Source organism: Choloepus didactylus, chromosome 3, assembly GCF_015220235.1.
Source record: "Choloepus didactylus isolate mChoDid1 chromosome 3, mChoDid1.pri, whole genome shotgun sequence".
In the NCBI taxonomy this organism is placed as follows: Eukaryota; Metazoa; Chordata; class Mammalia; order Pilosa; family Megalonychidae; genus Choloepus; species Choloepus didactylus.
In genome coordinates, this window is record NC_051309.1 from 107,711,277 (window position 1) to 107,731,213 (window position 19,937).

At 36.9% G+C, this 19,937-nt stretch overlaps 1 protein-coding gene across 1 annotated transcript; it reads right to left on the reverse strand.

Annotated features, from left to right (window-relative positions):
* Positions 1-1,285: 1,285 nt before the first annotated feature.
* LOC119529680 (alcohol dehydrogenase E chain) lies at positions 1,286-12,398 on the reverse strand. Its single transcript, XM_037830304.1, has 9 exons — positions 12,266-12,398; positions 9,455-9,556; positions 8,674-8,812; positions 6,825-6,912; positions 6,507-6,726; positions 5,882-6,142; positions 3,845-3,980; positions 3,111-3,249; positions 1,286-1,461 (listed from the first exon to the last, which is right to left on the reverse strand). The coding sequence occupies exons 1-9, from the start codon at positions 12,281-12,283 to the stop codon at positions 1,437-1,439; spliced, it is 1,128 nt and encodes a 375-aa protein (XP_037686232.1). The 5' UTR covers positions 12,284-12,398; the 3' UTR covers positions 1,286-1,436.
* Positions 12,399-19,937: the final 7,539 nt, after the last annotated feature.

Genomic DNA, 19,937 nt, shown 5'->3' on the forward strand with positions numbered 1-19,937 from the left:
ACAAAGACTTCTGGATCAAAAGGGGGAAAAGAAATGAAACAAAATAAAGTTTCAGTGGCTGAGAGTTTTCAAATGGAGTTTAGAGGAAATTCTGGAGGTAACTGTTATAAATTATATAGACATCCCTTTTTGGTTTTTAGTTTATTAGAATAGCTAGAAGGAAATATCTGAAACTGTTGAACTGCAATCTAGTATCCTTGATTCTTGAAGATGATTGTTTAAATATATAGCTTATATTGTATGACTGTGTGATTGTGAAAACCTTTGGCTCACACTCCCTTTATCCAGTGCATGGAAAAACGAGTAGAAAAATGGGGACAAAAAATAAATGAATAATATGGGGGAGGAGGGGTATGGGATGTTTGGGGTGTTCTTTTTCACTTTTACTTTTTTATTTTTATTTTTTGGAGTAATGAAAATGTTCAAAAATTGATCGTGATTTTGAATGCACAACTGTATGATGATACTTTGAACAGCTGTACACTTTGCATGATTGTATGGTATATGAATGTATTTCAATAAAATTGCATTAAAAAAACTTAACAGGTAATATATGGAATATAGTATGGATGATCTAGTTAAATGAGTGACATTTTTATAACTTTAAATTCCTTTCCTTAATGTCTTATTAAAAGTTGGTTAAAATTTTCTAGTCATCTTAGCTTCCTGAATTTCCTATCCAAATTGCTACTGAAAAACTGTGTAAAGATAGACTGTTTAGAAATAGATAAAAAGAGGCTTCTAGGGTTAAGCAATGTTGTAACTTTGACAGGTATTTGCCTTGTAACTATTTGTTAAACTGTACTTTGAAATTTGTTCTATAACTGCTTGTTAAACAGTACTTTGAAATTTATCACTTTTCTGCATACGTGTTATTTTTCACAATAAAAAGTTTTAAAAAAACCTACCTGATGTTCACCATTTCATATGTCTCTCATTTGCATAGATGGTGGATACATGAAATTATGCATTTGTAAAAACCTATAGAACTGTGCAACACAAACCGGGAAACTAAAGTAACCCATGGACTTACGTTAATACTACTACTACTACTGCTACTACTACTACTACTACTACTAATAATAATAATGGATCAGTATTGGGTAATGAATTTTTACAAAAGTATCACTCTAATGTATATGTCAATAATAGGAGAAATTGCCCACAGGGCTGGAGGAGGGTGAGTATATGGAAAGTATTTCCTGTGCAATTTTTCTGTAAACCTGAAAGTTCTCTAAGAAACTATTTATATTTAATCCTCAAGACAACCACTTTTTCACAACAGTTTCTGTTTCTTTTGTATTTATTGATAGCATGTGTATTTATTGACAGCATCTCTGAAGGGCAGGGTCAGTGCTGGAGTTGGTCTCATGTTCTAGATGATGAGGGCATGGGGCAGCCAGAAGGAGGGGGCAAGTGAAGGCGTCTGCATGGCCTTAAAATGTCAGGATGGTGCGGATACTGAAACAGAAAAGAAAATATATTAATTATTTTAACATTAGACATTTGATCTCTTTCTCTGAGAGTCCAAGGAGGATTCCACGTGTCTTAGTGGAAACCTGGCTGTGTTTCTAGACACTTCACTCCCATCCCTATACCTTCAAGTACAAACAAGTAAAATGAAGCTCATTTTTACTGCTTCTCTCTCATGATTTCTTCAAATTTAAGCTCACAGATCACTTTGAAATATGTATCTTCCTAGACTTTATTTTATATTGGCATCTTCAAAAATCATTTTTGAAATTCTGAGTGTCAGGCATATTAATAAAGATAAACCAACAATGGGTAATGACTTGTAATTAATTCTTGCTATCTGCCATGAACTTTGTAGATGCTTTTCAGGCATTAGCTCATTTAAACCTCAGCCTAACAAAAAATGCCCACCATGGGGCAACAACTAAGATTTGTTGACTACTGTGTCATATATATATACATATATGTGAATATGAACATATATGTATATGTATATATAAGTATATATGTATAAGTAGGTGTGTGTGCATATATGAGCTCTTGTGAGTCAGTGCAGTATAACAGAAAATAAATAGGCTTTGCTAAGAAACAGATCTAATTGAATTCTGGCTCCCTTGCTTACTAACTGCATGTCATTTCTGAGCCTCATTTTCTCTATTCTTATATAGTGAAATTAAAACTAGATATCAGCATTCCTTGGGAATCTCATGAGGTAACACAGATAACACCATTTGTATAGTACCTAGTGATATGCATTAGCTTCTTAGTTTTCTCAAGAATATACACATACATATGCCTATTTTTTTTACCAGATGCAGTGTCTCATAATATTATATACATGTCATTATTTAAGATACAATTTAAATTGGAAATCTCATGAGAAGAGTGAGGTTGCAGAAAAAGCATGGACTGTTCAACAAGAAGTTCAGGGTGGAATAAAATTGCCTATTACTTGTTGTGACTCATATCAATGCAGGTGACACAATTCATCTTATTAAGTAATTGTAAGAGTCAACTGTTAGAGGTTGAAATGGCATTGGCCCATCTTCCTAAGATATCTTTAAAAAATAGCATTTTGGACCCTAATCCTTTAAAATAACTTTTATTTGTGAACATATCTTTGAATACTGCAAAACGAAATAACAGTAATAGTCAGTGTCCTTTACGAAGAATAGAAGACACAATCCCGGCATAGCTCCACTAACAACTATAATGAAAGTCTTGGGATGTCCTGATTAGAATCTAAATTCCCGTCCATCAGTGGGCAGCCTGTGTTAGGGGCCAGGCAGAGGCTGCAGGAGTCCCATGGTCTGATGAAGACTGTGTGACTCTGACCCTCTTTCCTTTCAGGGGGAGTGTCCTCCTGTCAGGAGGTTGAACTGCTCTGATGATTCAGATTTGTGACAAGCCACAAAATTTGACTTTCGCAGAATCAAAATTCAAAGCAACAACTGTTCTTGGATCCTCACAAGAAGATATAAAATATTCTAAATGAAAATGAACTGGTAAGGGAAAACCAAGCACTCCACTGTTTTTCTCCTCCTTTTACTTCTCATCTATGTGCCAAATCTATGAGCAGATAAAATTTTCTCTGTAAGCCTAGCCCACCCCATAAAGAAGATGGAAAAATAATCTACCTTTTTCCAGAGCGAAGCAGGCCAAATCCCTCATTGATTTCTTGAAAAGGTAAAACATGTGTTATTAATGGGTCCAGTGGAAACTTGTTGGCCATAAAATCAGCCACAAGTTTGGGGACAGAATCTTTACTCTTAAAGCCTAGAAAGAAGAAGACATCGTTGGTAGATTCAGGCAGCAATAAGTAGAATTGGTGAGGATACTTTTCAAAGAGAATAAATTCACATTGTATAAAATGAGCTGCATTCCACAGGCTGCTATACTGGGGTTAATAAGAAATAATGTGCAAATTGTATTTTTTTGTGTTTTTTTTTTTTTTACCCCTCAGTACATTAGCACTCTTCATTATTAGCTCTGTCAGAGAGAGAGTATAGTATGGATGATTATGCCCAAACTCATGGAGTCAATTTAGGGGTTGCCTAAATTTGGGCAATGAGTGCAAATATGAACTATGGAGCTATGGATTTCCTGGGTACTACTGGATATTTCAGTGCCTTATCCAGGCACCACCTTCCAAGGAGATTTTACTATAAGTCCTACTAGTTGGATTATCAGAGTGTGTGCCTTGGGAGCTTCAGGCTGCATTCGTTCTACATCTAGTGGATTTGGAGCCTAAAGATACATGAGGACCATTAATTTATCTTTGACTACATTGCTTTCAAAGCCTAGCCTTGTTATTTATAAAATGGAACAAATCCTGTGGTAAGAATTCACCCCCTTAAGCCTTATGACATACCTCCAAAAATTGCCCCTTTCCAGGTGCGCCCAGTCAGCAGCAACATGGGGTCCATGGAGAGGTTTTGGGAACCTGGAGGCACCCCTACAATGACACTTACACCATATGCCTCATGACAGCATGACAGGGCCTCCGCCTGGAATGAAATCAGTATTCAGCATTGTAACAACAGGTCCTCTGATTGTTCCCACTCATGGCACACTCTAAGAATTTACATAAGGTCAGTTACATAGTGAGTATGTGTAGGATAGAAATTTTGTGTTTTGCTTCTATTTTCTCCATTGTTTGTACCTGAGTGCTGTGGAATTAGCAAATGGGCAGAAAATATCTTTGGATAAGAGAATTAAAGGCTGTATTTGTTTGTACATAGTTTTTTCTTATAAAGTATTAAAGAGGCAAATATTATTACAAACATAGAAAAAGTTGGTTCCCCCAAAAAGGGTAAAATTTTATCATCACATGAATCTTCAGTCATCTATGAGGTGGTTAATCATTTCTCATTTATTTATTGAGTAGTCACTTTTAACCTCATACTTAGACCAGTTATATTGGTGGTAAACAACATGTAACATTGATTGCATAATTAAAATTTGTCTCTAGTCCACTTGATGCACTTTGTTTAATGGATTCCTATTTTACTATCCATCTCTAAATTGGGCATGTTATAAAATTTATATTTATCTCCTGTAATGTAATTTGGTTTTATCTTAAACTTCACCTATTATTCTGGAATCTCAAAAGACAAGTCCACAAGACTTTGGCTCATTAAGGTTTAGAACACATTCTCTAGTAAGAAAATTGTTTAGGAATCCCCAGAAATGTATACTTATTAATGCTTTGAGTTTGGAGCATGGTTTGGAAGATCAGATATCCATAGAATTTGTGGATATCAGCCACTTGATATCATCAAATAAAATAACAATCCAGTCCATGTGAAAATATGGGAGAAAGAAAATACAGTAAGAACCTAAGAAGAAAAACTGACATCTCACAAAAAGTTAGATTCCCTTGGAACTTCAGTTGTTTGTGGCATATTGTCCCAGATCAGGGCTGCAAATTCAGTACTCTCAGGGAGCTGCACCATGTTACTGACGTTGCTTGATCTTACCAGGGAATCTCAACAATGGGAATTGACTGGTCTGGGGACTGTTTCAGTAGAGAATTTTGTTAGGTGGAATGGAGCCATAGATATGTTTTCCATCACAATTGAGGATATTTATATTTATATGAAAATAATATCATGGACATGCCAAAGATGTCGAAAGTACTTCAAGATTGTAAATAGTATGTTATAATAATAACATCAGCTAACGTTTATTGATGCTAACCACTACCCAGGTAGCACTATTCTAAGAATTTTCATGAATTGTAAATTCATGAATTGTATGTAATGCTATTTTATACATGTAATGGTATGAGACATGTATGCTTTAATTTTGTTTGGTAGTAAAATATGTCAATCTTTTATAGTTTTTGATACCACATAGAGAAATTGGGTGATTATTAAATGCCAAGCACTAGGCTCTCTGCTCTGGGGATATCTTAGTAAGGCATTAAAAGAGTAATTTCCTTTAATGTAAAATTTTGTTAATAATGTTTTTTTTTTGGCCTTATTATGATTATTTCTTTTTGTCAAACTATGACATGTGAAAAGAAATCTTAATTCACAGACATATAAAAAAATTAACACTTTTTTATGAATATGGGGAAAATCCAATTTTCTCTGAGAATAGAATATTTATTATTGATATTTCCTTCATGTTGAGATTTTTAACAGAAGTTAATAAAATAAATTTATAAAGCCTTAATATAAAACACCCTTTCACCTGGAACTTTGACTTGAGACATTTTTCCTTAGCCAAAGGAATGAAAGTTTCCTTATAATAGCAGATAAAATAATCATTAGTAAGAAACAGGAGATAGATTATTGCAAATCATAATTTAAAAATAGTATTTATACACAATATTAATATTCTGCTATTTAAAAACATGGCCTTGATAAAAGATGCATGAATTAGGGCATGTCATGATACATACCATGGTGTCCAGCCGACCAATGACTTCAAAGGAAAAGTCCACACCACCCCCAGTCATTTCCGTCAGCACCTCATGGATGGGTTTCTGGAAGTCCTGGGGGTTGATGCACTCAGTGGCACCCAGCTCCTTAGCCTTTGCATATTTGTCCTTGTTGATATCCACCCCAATGATCCTGGCTGCTCTAGCTGCCTTACAGCCAATGATGACAGACAAGCCGACTCCTCCAAGGCCAAACACAGCACAGGTGGAGCCCGGGGTGACCTGCATTTTCAGAAAGGACAAGAATGGATTAAGAAATGATTGTGAGGCAGAGTGTAAGCTGGACTAGGTGCCACCATTGACTGTTATCAGGAATTACTTGTATTCTTATGCCCAACTTTCCTATATAGCAACAGCTTGTTGTTCTTTGACAAGCAGGTGATTTGTTTAGGATATGCTCTCAATTTCTTCTGGGGCCATATTTTACCCATAATCACATCCCAAATTCTAAGATGTGTATGAAAGCTATAATGGCAGCAGGGGAGAAGCTGTCACTTAATTTAGAGGAATGATTCATGATTCCTGTGAAATAAATGTTTCTGACAGTTTGAGTACATGTGGTGTTATTGCCTGTGGTCATTCCTACTTTGGCAACTTTGACTGCAGACCCAAAACCAGTAGAAAATCCACAGCCAATGAGGCAGACTTTCTCCAGCGGTGCAGCTGCATCGATCTTGACCACAGCAGTCTCATCCACCACTGTGTACTCAGAGAAGGTGCTGGTGCTGACGAAGTTGTGGATGGGCTTCCCTCTGCAGGTGAACCTGGTGGTGCCGTCCTGCATGGTCCCCCGAGGGTTGGTCAGACTGGTGGGTGTAACAGAGACAGAAACAGAAGGGCATGAGACAGGAGCCTCCTGTTGTGCAAACTCATTGGCTCTACATACAAAGTATCAACAACCTACTCATTTTTCACGCAGAAGTTGGCTTCTGGGTGTTTACAAACGACACATCTTCCACACTGGGGAGTAAACAATGGGATGACTTTATCACCTGGAAGAGGATAAAGCAAATGCTTTTTAAATTTCTACCCAACAATTGCTAGAACAAGAACTGAAAGCTTAGGTGCATATATTAGACTCATTTGGTTTGGAAAGATGTCCCAAGAAATACAGTGCAGTCAGCACTATGTCATTGACTGTCAGCAGTGTTTATCAGTTTGATTTTATACTGGTCTGAGGATTCCCAAAGGAGAAATGCAAATGTGGAAAGCAACATGAATTAGGGTTATTTCTTCTGTATGAATAATTATCTTTTATCATGTCTAGATTTCTATGGGGGATTTACACACTTAATCTCATTTAATTTTAGTTAATTAAATCTTAAGTATTCTCACTATAAGTGTTAATATAAATTTTAGTTGCAAGCAGACTGTCATAATGGTGATCTGATATTTTGCACTAGTTTGGATTGCAGTAGTATGAGTGTTCTTAAAAATATGATTTGCAAAATCTCTTCCTTATCTTTGTTTTGAAGTGAATATTAATTGTTAATTTAGTTATTTTCCTGGAAAACTGAAAAGAATACATCAAACAATAGGAATTCAAAAAATTGTTCTGACTATGTCAATCATTCCTGAGTCAAACATTTTCTTGTAGAATTTCAGCAGTTAATTTTTAAATTATCTATTTTTTCCTCCACGATGGAAAGAGCAGAGTTGTAATGTGAGGGTATCAATTTATTACTTATATTTTTGTAAAAAGGAAATACTGAAAGTTCAAACTCAAACCAAACAACTATATTTTTCTCTTCACAAGTCATTTTAATATATATATCAGAGGGAGAGAGCGTATCCACTGGCTAAAAATATTTTTTTTGAATTAAACATTTTTATTTTTAATCCACCAAACTACCTATTCCATAAGATCAAAATAATGATTGGATCATTTTACCTAATAGATAATCTTTAAGTGGAAATGATAGCATGGACATTTTCTATTGTATTCACCCCTTACCTCTAAAGCAGTCATCTAAATTAATATAATTAGGATCAATAGTACAGTGCAATTAGGATAAGTTAGATGCTAAAGATGGAATTTAGTAGTTCATAATCCAACATTTTTTTCAATGGTTAAAGGTAATAAAATACATGCTCTTCTGGCAGGATGCCTTCTGCCAGGCCTCCTCCATCTGGTCTGTTTCACTTGCTCTATGTTCAAGAAGGGAGGCCACATAGGAAGAGGAATCAGTGCACAGGCTCCACTGCTGGACATAAAAGATTTCATGGTGATTCAGCCAGAGCCTCCCAGCCCCATCCTGTGAACTCAGCAAATCCCTGTTGCCATACAGTAACCCAGCGTCTCCAGACATAGACATATGTTTTTTCCTTGACTCATACAGTTTTTCCCTTGCCCATATTTGTGATTCTGTTCTGGGCCTTGAAGGAAGGCAGTGCTCAGGAACACTGAAACAGCATTATTAGAGTGTGAACCCCAGGGTAGCAGTTACTCTGTGTCCTTTGGTCTCCCAGCATCCCCAGGATCTACCCTGGCTCCTGACGTCTAGGAGGAACCCATGAGTCACTGCTGAAGGAGAGAATCATGAGGTCTGTCCTGGAGCCATGGCTGGACACAGGGAGGAAGTGAGGCAGGGAGAGGGGCAACAAGGACATCCCTGTCTAGTCCTGATCTGCCATTGGCTGCTGCTGGACCATGTGCAGGTCGTTCACCTCTCACTGCCTCAGTTTCCCCCTCCAGGCTGCATGACCTTGGGAGGGCTGAACAGAGACACATTCCCTGAGTGAAAATCCTGTACCTGGTTTGACTGCAGTCACCCCCTCGCCAATGCTCTCCACAATGCCAGCTCCCTCGTGGCCTAATATCGCTGGGAGTGGTGTGGAAAGGTTCCCAGTGACCACATGGTCATCTGAGCGACAGATTCCTGTGGCCACCATCTGTGAAGGAAAGGGAAAATACTTACATTCAGAAAAATTTCTGTCCCTCAGAAAGACTGACTGCCTCCAATTCCCTGAAGTTGGGCTCCTAAAGAGTTTTCAAGGTATTTGCTAATTCCCCACTCTTCCCAAATAAAAAATTCAGTTTACTCCTAAGATTAATCAGTATAAATCCTCCACTCCTTTCCTTTCTTGCATTAAAAAATATGGGATAATCTGTGAAAAAAGTGTTTCTGTAATATGTATAACTTTTATTATATGTAAGATACAGGAATGCATGCTTTTTACTGAAGTAGAAATTTAAGATTAGAACCTAGAAAGTGGCCCTTTATATTATATAATACAATGCTAATTCATTTTGGATCTTAATATATATCCCTTTGCACTTTTTTCCTGAAGAAACACAAACTTTTCTTTATTTTCCTAGAGTAATACAGTACATGCTCTTTAACCACTTCAAGGAAATTTAATGATATATAGGCCATTTATACCTTTTCTTGATAACCAGTGTAATCCCATTGTTCTGATTACCACAATTTATATAAGGAGCTTCTTTAATGGATTTTTGGTTGTTTCTACATTTTTATATTCTTTGATTTTTTTAAAACCTTAATTAAATAGAAGGAGAAAGAAGTGTTTCACCTTAATACGAACTTCATAGGCTTTGGGAGGCACGACCTCCACTTCCTCAATTGAAAAGGGTTTCTTTAGCTCCCAAAGCACAGCAGCTTTGCATTTTATTACCTGGAAAATCGAACAGAAAGGTGACTCTAGTTTTCTCCCCCGTTTGAAGCCAGGGATTTTGTCTTTTCATCTTTGTGTTGCCACATTATCCTCAAGTTTATACAAACAACTGCTATACAGAAAAAGAACAGAAATATACTTTTAAACAACAACAACAAATCCGTGTAAAGCATAAGGAAAGTAGAAAGAGAAATAGCCATAATTAGACATTAAGATAAAGCTGAATATTCTCCTAAGTCATTCTTAGATGTTTATTCCTCCTTTCTAATGCTGTCCTGAAAGTGGTTGTTTATCCACAATTGTTGGCAATATATGAAATTCTGAGTTACCACTATTTCTTTGACAGAAAGATTCAGTGTCTGTTCACATAAAACCTACTGCTCTCTTGCTTAATTCTTTATGAAGCCCAAACAATCTGAATTTATGAAAACAAGTTATTACTTGCTTCCCTGCCTAGAATGGCTTCTCATTGTCTGTTTGTTTGCTGTCCTCTTTCTTTCGTTTTCCCTCCGCCACCACTGTGTGCTTCTTGTTTGCTTCATTCTTTTTGCACTTAGCTTTGCAGCCCTGTTTTGTTTTCAGATTTATGTGTAGGTATTCCTTCCAGATTACATTTGAACCAAATACTGCAGGGCTTAATGCTAGAGCGTAAAAATAACAAACATACATTCCCATTGCATACATACATATTTTAAAATAGGAGAACTGCGTTTGTGTTTTAATTTCTAGCTAGGATTGCTAAAACAGAGATGTGTTTCAAAATAAAGGTTGAACATGTATTTGCAGTGTTTGAGAATACATTTTAAACTCTTTTCATTGCTCTAAAGTGTGTACAGTTAAGAGTGCTTTTTAATGGCAAATTGAGATAACTGCAGATAAGATAAAATCAATTTGATCGAAATGCATTCCTTTGAAACTCATTAGCATTATTATTTTTCAAATCCTTCCAATTTTCAGGCTCTTTGCTATGGCTAATGCAGCAATAAGTTTGAGAGTTCTTGAAAAATGTACACTAATGGCAGTAGGTCCTGAGTGTTGGTGCCTATGATTGACAGGCACTCTGTGTCTTGTCCCGGGGGCTTTTCATGCTTGATCTTTAATCCTTAGAGGTATGCTACAGGGTGGTATTATTGGATTACTAGCAGTATTTTCGAGATGCAAACATCGAGGCTTTAATGGACTGAGTAATTTCCCCAAACTCTCTAAGCTACTGTCCAGAGAATTAAGATAAATCCATTGTCATATTTTTCCTACCCAATGGTGTCCAAATTATTTAACAGGACATTAAATAACCTCTTCAGCAACAGTAATAGCATTGGCTGACATTTATTGAGCTCTTTCTATGTAGCAGGTACTATTCTATGTACTTACAGTATTAGTTCATTAAATCCTCACATTCACTTCATGTGGTAGGTATTATTACTATCCCTATTTAATATTTGAGGTAAATAAAATGCAGAAGGGTAAACAGTTATGAAGTTTTATCATAAAGCTAAAAGTTATTGATGTTGCAATATAAGGAGAAGGATTGATCACTTATTTCATCATTTATCATTTTCATTAATAATCAGTATACTCTTTTGCTCTATGAACTCTTTCTTATTATTTCTTTTATGCTGATTTTTATTATATTTAATCTTTCCTTTTCCTTTGGAATGTACCATTGTCAGTGCTAATCAGTAATGAATGAAAACAAAGACGTGGAGTAAGAACTGACAAGTGACCACCTATGGGATTCTCTACCCATCTTATGGAAATAGACCTTCCTGATATCACACAGTATCTGTGTAGAATCCTCAGGAACTTTAATTGAGTTGTCATATCAAGATATTATACAACATGATCCACTCTCATTACAGCAAATATACTGGAAAGACTTGCACAGGCTTTTTGCAATTAAAAACTGATTATATTGAGTGAACACATGCATTTCTCTATACTTGCAAACACCTTGAGCAAATAGGAGCCTGAGAACCAAATATCTCTGTTTCCAGTTCTAATAAGTAGTTTGAATTATATTAGCATTAATTTTCTGAAACTTCGTATTGACTTTTGTATGGAGAAGATACTGTTCTGTAGGATTTCTGGAGAAATTTCCGAATTGTGCAATAATGGTACCCTTATAATCCGAATTTGTGTGTTGTTGTCAACTGCTTAACCTTGATGATTTGAATACTTTGAAATCAAAGTGCCTTTTGTGAGAGGCTTTGTAGTAAAGTTCAAAGGACATTTCAGAGTCTTGGGAATCAAATTCCTTTTATAAAACTTTTATCAGACTGATAAAGTTATGTGTTCGTAAAAAGAATATGATCACACAGATTAACACATTTAAATTATGTTTTCTTAATATGAAGACAACTTCTTAATTAAAACATTTCTAGACTTAGATTTACAAATTAGTCAAGATTTGCTTGGACAAACTATCACAGTAACTAGTGTGTATTAATTCAGTGGTAGGAAAGAAGAATTAAGTAGATTCTATACATTCTGGTAAAGTTATATGGGAATAACCTTTTTCCAAGTAGTTTGAAAGCATTGTATATTGTGGTATAAATTTTATATTGTATTTTATAATATATTGCTTCTAATTTAAATAGGAAATTTAAATTATTCCTTAAAAATTGTATACCTTTACTTCTTATACAATAAATAAAATATATTTAATTATTATATGAAAGAGAAATTAACTCCAAAGTAAAATTTGCTTACTTTTCCTGCTGTGCTCATGTTGGTTCTGTCTTCTCTGTAGGGCTGGTGAATTCTTCTGGACTTCCTCCCTGTTCCAGGAAACAAAAACAATATATTGCCAGATATTTTGTTGACATGAGTAACGGCCAATTCAACATGTGATCTCCGGTCTTTAATCCACAGCCACCAGTTTCTTCTCAGACCAAGTCAAATCTGTAACAGGACGCTGAAGCAGTATTCAAAACTAGACTTTGTTTGCAATATGCCAAATTCAGATAACGTTGTGATTACTTTTGGTTAAATGTTTTCCTACACATAAATTTTAATCACTCTCTCTCATTTTCTTATTTCTGCTTCCTCAGTTCCACAAAGGTAGTTCTGCTTTCTCTTGGTCTGCACTGAACTCCAACTTCTAATCTAATTGTTGCAGTTAAGGTAAGAGGAGGAAAGCAGAGGGCAGAGGAGGCAGGGCCGAGAGAGCTACCAAACTGAGGAAGGTGCTTGATTCAGCGCTCTCTTCTCCAGAGCAGAGAAGACAGCCACCCAAAGAGTCACAGCAAAGTGCTCACTGTCCCTGGAAGTTCTTCTTCACTCAGTACCAGTCAGACTGACTGAGCACCTCCTGGTGCCAGGTGCTCATCTGGGTACAGTGCGGGTGACAAGAATGAATAAGAGATGGCCTCTCCCCAGGCTGAGAGACTTTCTGGGCAGTGGCTCTGTTCACGGCATTTGGGTCCAGACCTACCCAATCACTTACTAGCTGTGTGAATGTGGACACGGTATATAACAGTTCTTTGCCTTAGTTTCCTTACCTCTGAAATGAGGATGAAAAATGGTATCCACCTCACAGGACTGTTTGGTGAATAAACGAGAAAATCCATGTAAGGCACTTTTCATGGATCCCAGCAGAAAGGAAAACCCTCATTAAACGTAGGCTACAATTATTATTTATGAAAGGTCACAATCCATGGGCAAATGAGACAGATAAGCAACCAAACCTATTTCATGTCACTGTGTCTAAGAAGTACTGTACATTAGGTAGAAGACAGTGATTTCGGAGCAGGGAAGGGGTGGGGTGGGGTGCTGTGCCAGAATAAAGGAATTTGAGTCTAAAATGGAGGCTTTTTAGAGGCGCAAGCATTTGAACTAGACTTTAAATTATCTTGGAAAATGGAGACAAATCCTCACTTTGGTATTTCTGTTGCCTTTGATTCATTGTAACTAGTATGTGTGGGGTGGCCAGAGATAGGAGTTTGATTTTTCTTTAATCCACACTGGGAAGTCCTGAAACCCATAGTGCATATTGTTATTCATTTAGATGTAACCTATCACAGGGTAAGTATAACTTAAAGGACATATTTCTCTGGAATTTTATGACTAGTTCAAGGCTATGTGAGCCATGTTTTATGATGTGGTTTTTCAGAGTCACAGCAGGGCTGGAAATCATTTCTCCAGCAGAGATGCAAGGGAGGTCCTAGGATTTCAAAATGCTTCTACTTAGGAAAGGTTTGAGGAAAGTAGAACGTAGAAAGTCCCAAATCTTTGGTCTGGAATTCCCCTCCAAATGTGTTTGCATCCTACTCCCTGGAAACTGAATTTGTCACCTTACATGGCAAAAGGGATTTTGTAGATGTGATTAACTCAAGGACTTTATAATGTGGAGATTACACTACAATATCCAGGTGATCCCAATCTAATTATAATGGTCTCAAAATTGGAGAACCATTCCAGGCTGTGTTTAGAGGAGCAGATGTGACTTAGAGGGTCATGCTTGTTTCATTCATTCTCTGTTGTTCCTGGGAAAAATTCCACGCACTCTCTCAGTGGTTAGCAGGAAGGCAAGAAATGGCATCCAACATTTTCTCATCTGTTTCAATTCATAGAATTAACTGATAAGATAGATATCAGTACCATGCACATTTTACAGATGAAAACACTGAGGCTTAGTGAGTTTCCCTAAATTTCTCAAAGCAACACAGCTGATGGAGGAGCCAGAATTCTCCTCTTCCTCCTCCTCCTCCTCATGGCATTCTTACCATTGTTATGTACCATTTTAATTGCTTTACATTTAACAACTCATTTACACCTCACTATATGAGGTAAATACAACTATTATCACTTTTAAAAGATGAATGTTTATTAATAGTGTTCTTGTCATTAAAACCACTTTTTGAGTCTCCTTGCACAGTGTTCCAGAACATGTCAACTATCCTTCCATCTGTGGTGCTTAAAGCACAACATGTTTTATATGTTACTAGGATAAAAATCTGCTACTCATTATTATTTGAAGATTTTGGAAAGATAAAAACAAATGCCTTCAAATTTCCTTCCATTAATAAAAGCATCATAATTAGATAAGCATTATCTGGTGATTTTCCGACCTTCTTTCATTAATAATAAATCTGCTGAGATATTTGGTGACAGGCTACATACCTCAAGGAACAAGTTTGGAAAAGGACACTAGATACTTTTCTCTCTTTAGTTATCTTTGTATGTGACTTAGTAAGTAACCTCAGGATGTTCTTGATGTTTGTGGTTACTGTTGTGCAGATGGTTTTCTGCACCCTGAGTCCTGAGTGGGTGAATTCAGCCTTGACTGTGCCCTCCTGCTCCCCACTCTTCCCTATTCCCTACAGTCTGGGAGGGAGGTGGGTTGGAGGAGTAGTAGCCTTTGTGCAACTAGTGGGATTTTATGCCCACCGTCCTGTCATGTGCATTTAGAGCCCTCCCCTTCTCTGTATTCCAAAACATCACCACTAATATAAAAATCTCAGAGAACCCAGCAACAGGCAGTGCCCCATGATTTATTTCTGGGACATTCTGAAGGCTGCCTTGACCTCCAATGTCTCCTGCAGTCTCTTTGACAGAATAATTAAACTATTCCCAAATTCACATGGTGCTTTGCATTTATAAACTGCTTCCACAATCATCATCTCTGTGATCTTCCTAAATATTTGATGGGTTGGTGGAGCAATTTTTTAAAACAAAAGACAAAACAGGCTCAGAATGTTAGAATGACTTACTGAAGGTTACACAGTAAATAGAATATCATTTTCTGTAATTCTGAAATCCTGTCTACAATACCAAATACATAGTGGACTTGCCAGCAAATAACACATTTGGAAATATACAACTTTAAACTTTTCATGTCACCTTAAAGTTCAAAATGCAAATCTTCCCCTGCAAGTGGGAAAGAAATGTCAAATAGGGAGCATAGGTTTTCTATTTCCACATTACTCAACGAACTTCAGGTTTAGAAAATGATTTAAGACATAATAGTTAATAGACTGAAAATAATCTTATAAAAATATACATCCATATTTGTGTATATATCTATGTGCTTTGGATGCTTGTGATAATTCTTGATAACCCAGTTTACATGCTGAGTTCACATTACTATCTCTTACTTCAAGCACCTGTTAATTTTTTTAATTCAGTTTTATTGAGATATATTCACATAACATACAATCATCCACGGTGTACAATCAGTTGTTCACAGTGCCATTATATAGTTGTGTATTCATCACTACAATCAATTTTTGAACACTTTCATTAACACACACAAAAAGAATAAGAATAAAAGTTAAAGTAAACAAGAACACCCAAAATATCCCATACCCCTCATCCCTCCCTATTATTCATTTACTTTTTGTCCTCATTTTTCTATTCATCTGTCCATTCTCTGTATAAAGGAAGTGGTAGCCATAAAGTTTTCACAATCACACCGTCACAGGTGTAAGCTATACAATTATACAATTGTCTTCAAGAACAAAGTCTCCCGGGTTGCAGTTCAACAGTTTCAGGTATTTCCTTCTAGCTATTCCAATACACTAAGAAGTAAAAGAGGTACCTGTATAGTGCATAAGAATAACCTCCAGAATGACTTCTCAACTCTATTTGAGATCTTTCAGCCATTGAAACTTTATTTGGTTTCATTTCTCTTCCCCCTTTTGGTCCAAGAAGGCTTTCTCGATCCCATGATGTCAGGGCCAAGCTCATTTCCATGAGTCATGTCCCAGATTGCCAGGGAGATTCACACCTCTGGGAGTTGTGTCCCATGTAGCAGGGAGGGCAGTGAGTTTACTTGCAGAGTTGGCTTAGAGAGAGAGGCCATATGTAAGCAAAATGAGATTCTCTGGGGGTGACTCTTAGGCACAATTTTAAGTAGGGCTAGCCTCTCCTTTGCAGTAACAAACTTAATATTGTGCTCCAAACCTCTCTCTCCTGTTTTTTTCCTATCTGCCTGTAGTGCTTCCTTTAGTATTTCCTGTACAGCAGGTTTCTTGTTCACAAACTCTCTCAGTATCTCTCTTTTTTTTTTTTTTTAGTAGGAACAGGAAAGCAATGCAGCTCTAGATAGACTCAAATAGACTGAGCACTGCCACACTGCACAGACCTTGTCTATTCTTTTTTTTTTTTTTTCATTTTTATTGAGATTGTTCAGATACCATACAATTATCCAAAGATCCAAAGTGTACAATCACTTGCCCCTGGGTACCCTCATACAGCTGTGCATTCATCACACTTAATTTTTGTTCAAATTTTAGAAACTTTTCATTACTCCAGACAAGAAATAAAATGAAAGATGAAAAAAGAAAAAAAGAAAAGGAAACTCTAATCCTCCCCTATCCCTAACCAACCCCCCTCAATTTTTGACTCATAGTATTGATATAGTACGTTTGTTACTGTTTATGAAAAAATGTTGAAATACTACTAACTGTAGTATATAGTTTGTAATAGGTATATAGTTCTTTCCTATATGCCCCTCTATTATTAACTTCTAATTGTATCATCATACATTTGTTCTGGTTCATGAAGTGATTTCTAGTATTTGTACAGTTGATCATGGACATTGCCCACCATAGGATTCAGTTTTATACATTCCCATCTTTTGACCTCCAACTTTACTTCTGGTGACATATATGACTGAGCTTCCCCTTTCTACCTCATTCACACACCATTCAGTGCTGTTAGTTATTCTCACATCTTGCTACCAACACCCCTGTTCATTTCCAAACATTTAAGTTCATCCTAATTGAACATTCTGCTCATACTAAGTAACCACTCCCCATTCTTAAGCCTCATCCTATATCCTGGTACCTTATATTTCATGTCTATGAGTTTACATATTGTAATTAGTTCCTATCAGTGAGACCCTGCAATAATTGTCCTAATGTGTCTGGCTTATTTCACTCAGTATATTGCCCTCGAGGTTTTGTCATCGACCCATTTTTTTTTTAATATGGTTTTGTTCACTCACCATACATTCCATCCCAAGTAAATACTCGATGGTTTTCTGCATGGCCATACATTTATGTGTTCACCACCTTCACCACTATCTATATAAGAGCATCTACATTACTTCCACAAGGCAGGAGGGAGAGTCAAAGAAGGTAGAGAGGCAAAAGAAAAGGAAAAAAAGAAAATGACAGCTAGGAAGCAGCAAAAGGAAAAATAACCTTAAATCAAAGTAGAATAAAGAATCAGACAATACCACCAATGTCAAGTGTCTAACATGCCTCCCCTATCCCCCCCTCTTATCTGCATTCACCTTTGTATATCACCTTTGTTACATTAAAGGAAGCATAATACAATGATTCTATTAGTTACAGTCTCTAGTTTATGCTGATTGGATCCCTCCCCCAATGCCTCCCCATTTTTAACACCTTGCAAGGTTGACATTTGCTTGTTCTCCCTCATAAAACAACATACTTGTACATTTTATCACAATTGTTGAATACTCTAGATTTCACCAAGTTACACAGTCCCAGTCATTATCTTTCCTCCTTTCTTGTGGTGTCTCACATGCTCCCCATCTTCCTCTCTCAACCGTATTCATAGTTACCTTTGTTCAGTGTACTTACATTGTTGTGCTACCATCTCCCCAAGTTGTGTTCCAAACCACACACTCCTGTCTTCTATCACCCTGTAGTGCTCCCTTTAGTACTTCCTGTAGGGCAGGTGTCTTGTTCACAAAGTCTCTCATTGTCTGTTTGTCAGAAAATATTTTGAGCTCTCCCTCATATTTGAAGGACAGCTTTGCTGGATACAGGATTCTTGGTTGGTGGTTTTTCTCTTTCAGTATCTTAAATATATCACACCACTTCCTTCTTGCCTCCATGGTTTCTGCTGAGAGATCCGCACATAGTCTTCTTAAGCTTCCTTTGTATGTAATGGATTGCTTTTCTCTTGCTGCTTTCAGGATTCTCTCTTTGTCTTTGACATTTGATAATCTGATTATTAAGTGTCTTGGCGTAGACCTATTCATATCTCTTCTGTTTGGAGTACGCTGCACTTCTTGGATCTGTAATTTTATGTCTTTCATAAGGGATGGGAAATTTTCATTAATTATTTCCTCTATTATTGCTTCTGCCCCCTTTCCCTTCTCTTCTCCTTCTGGGAAACCAATGATACGTACATTACTGTACTTTGTTTCATCCTTGAGTTCCCGGAGACGTTGCTCATATTTTTTCATTCTTTTCTCCATCTGCTCCTTTGCGTGTAGGCTTTCAGGTGTTTTGTTCTCCAGTTCCTGAGTGTTTTCTTCTGCCTCTTGAGATCTGCTGTTGTATGTTTCCATTGTGTCTTTCATCTCTTGTGTTGTGCCTTTCATTTCCATAGATTCTACTAGTAGGTTTTTTGAACTTTTGATTTCTGCCGTATACATGTCCAGTGCTTCCTTTACAGCCTCTATCTCTTTTGCAATATCTTCTCTAAACTTTTTGAATTGATTTAGCATTAGTTGTTTAAATTCCTGTATCTCAGTTGAAGTGTACGTTTGTTCCTTTGACTGGGCCATAACTTTGTTTTTCTTGGTGTAGGTTGTAATTTTCTGTTGCCTAGGCATGATTTCCTTGGTTATCCAAATCAGGTTTTCCCAGACCAGAACAGGCTCAGGTCCCAGAGGGAAGAAATATTCAGTATCTGGTTTCTCTGCGGGTGTGTCTTAGAAAATTGCTCTACCCTTTGATGCCTCGGGTCACTGTGCTTTTCTGCCCAGCAGGTGGCGCCTGTCAGCCTATAATTCTTGACTGGTGTGAGGAGGTATGACCATGTTCCCCCAGGCTCTGGGGTCTGGTTCTGAATCTCTCAGTATCTCTTTGAGAATATTTTAAACTCTCCCTCAGTTTTGAAGGACAGTTTTGCTGGATATTGAATTCTTGGTTGGCAGTTTTTGTCTTTCAGTGACTTAAATATATCATACCACTGCCTTCTTGTCTCCATGGTTTCTACTGAGAAATCTGAATAGTCTTATTGAGCTTCTCTTGTATATGATGGATCACTTTTCTCTTGTTGCTTTCAGAATTCTCTCTTTGTCTTTGACATTTGATAATTTGATCATTAAGTGTCTTGGCACAGGTCTATTTGGATCTATTCTGTTTGGGGTATGCTGCACTTCTTGTATCTGTAATTTTGTCTCTTTCATAAGAGATAGGAAATTTTCAATGAGTATTTCCTCCATTATTGTTTCTGCCCCTTTCCCCTTCTCTTCTGTTTCTGGGACACCCATGGCATGTATATTCATGTGCTTCATGTTGTCCTGTCTTCCAGTTTGTGTATCCTTTTTTCTGCCTCTTCAGATCTGCTGTTGTATGTCTCCATTGTGTTTTTCATCTCTTGTATTGTGCCTTTCATTCCCAAAAGTTCTGCCATTTCTTTTTCAAGCTTTCGAATTCTTCCTTATGGTCACTCA

Bases quoted from the DNA above. Each gene is read 5' to 3' on its own strand.
- LOC119529680 (XM_037830304.1), bottom strand. The intron at 8,813-9,454 runs GTGAAACACTTC...TTTCCTTCACAG, and splicing joins CCTATGAAGTTCGTATTAAG to ATGGTGGCCACAGGAATCTG. The intron at 1,462-3,110 runs GTAGATTATTTT...TTTCTGTTTCAG, and splicing joins CTGCTTCGCTCTGGAAAAAG to TATCCGCACCATCCTGACAT.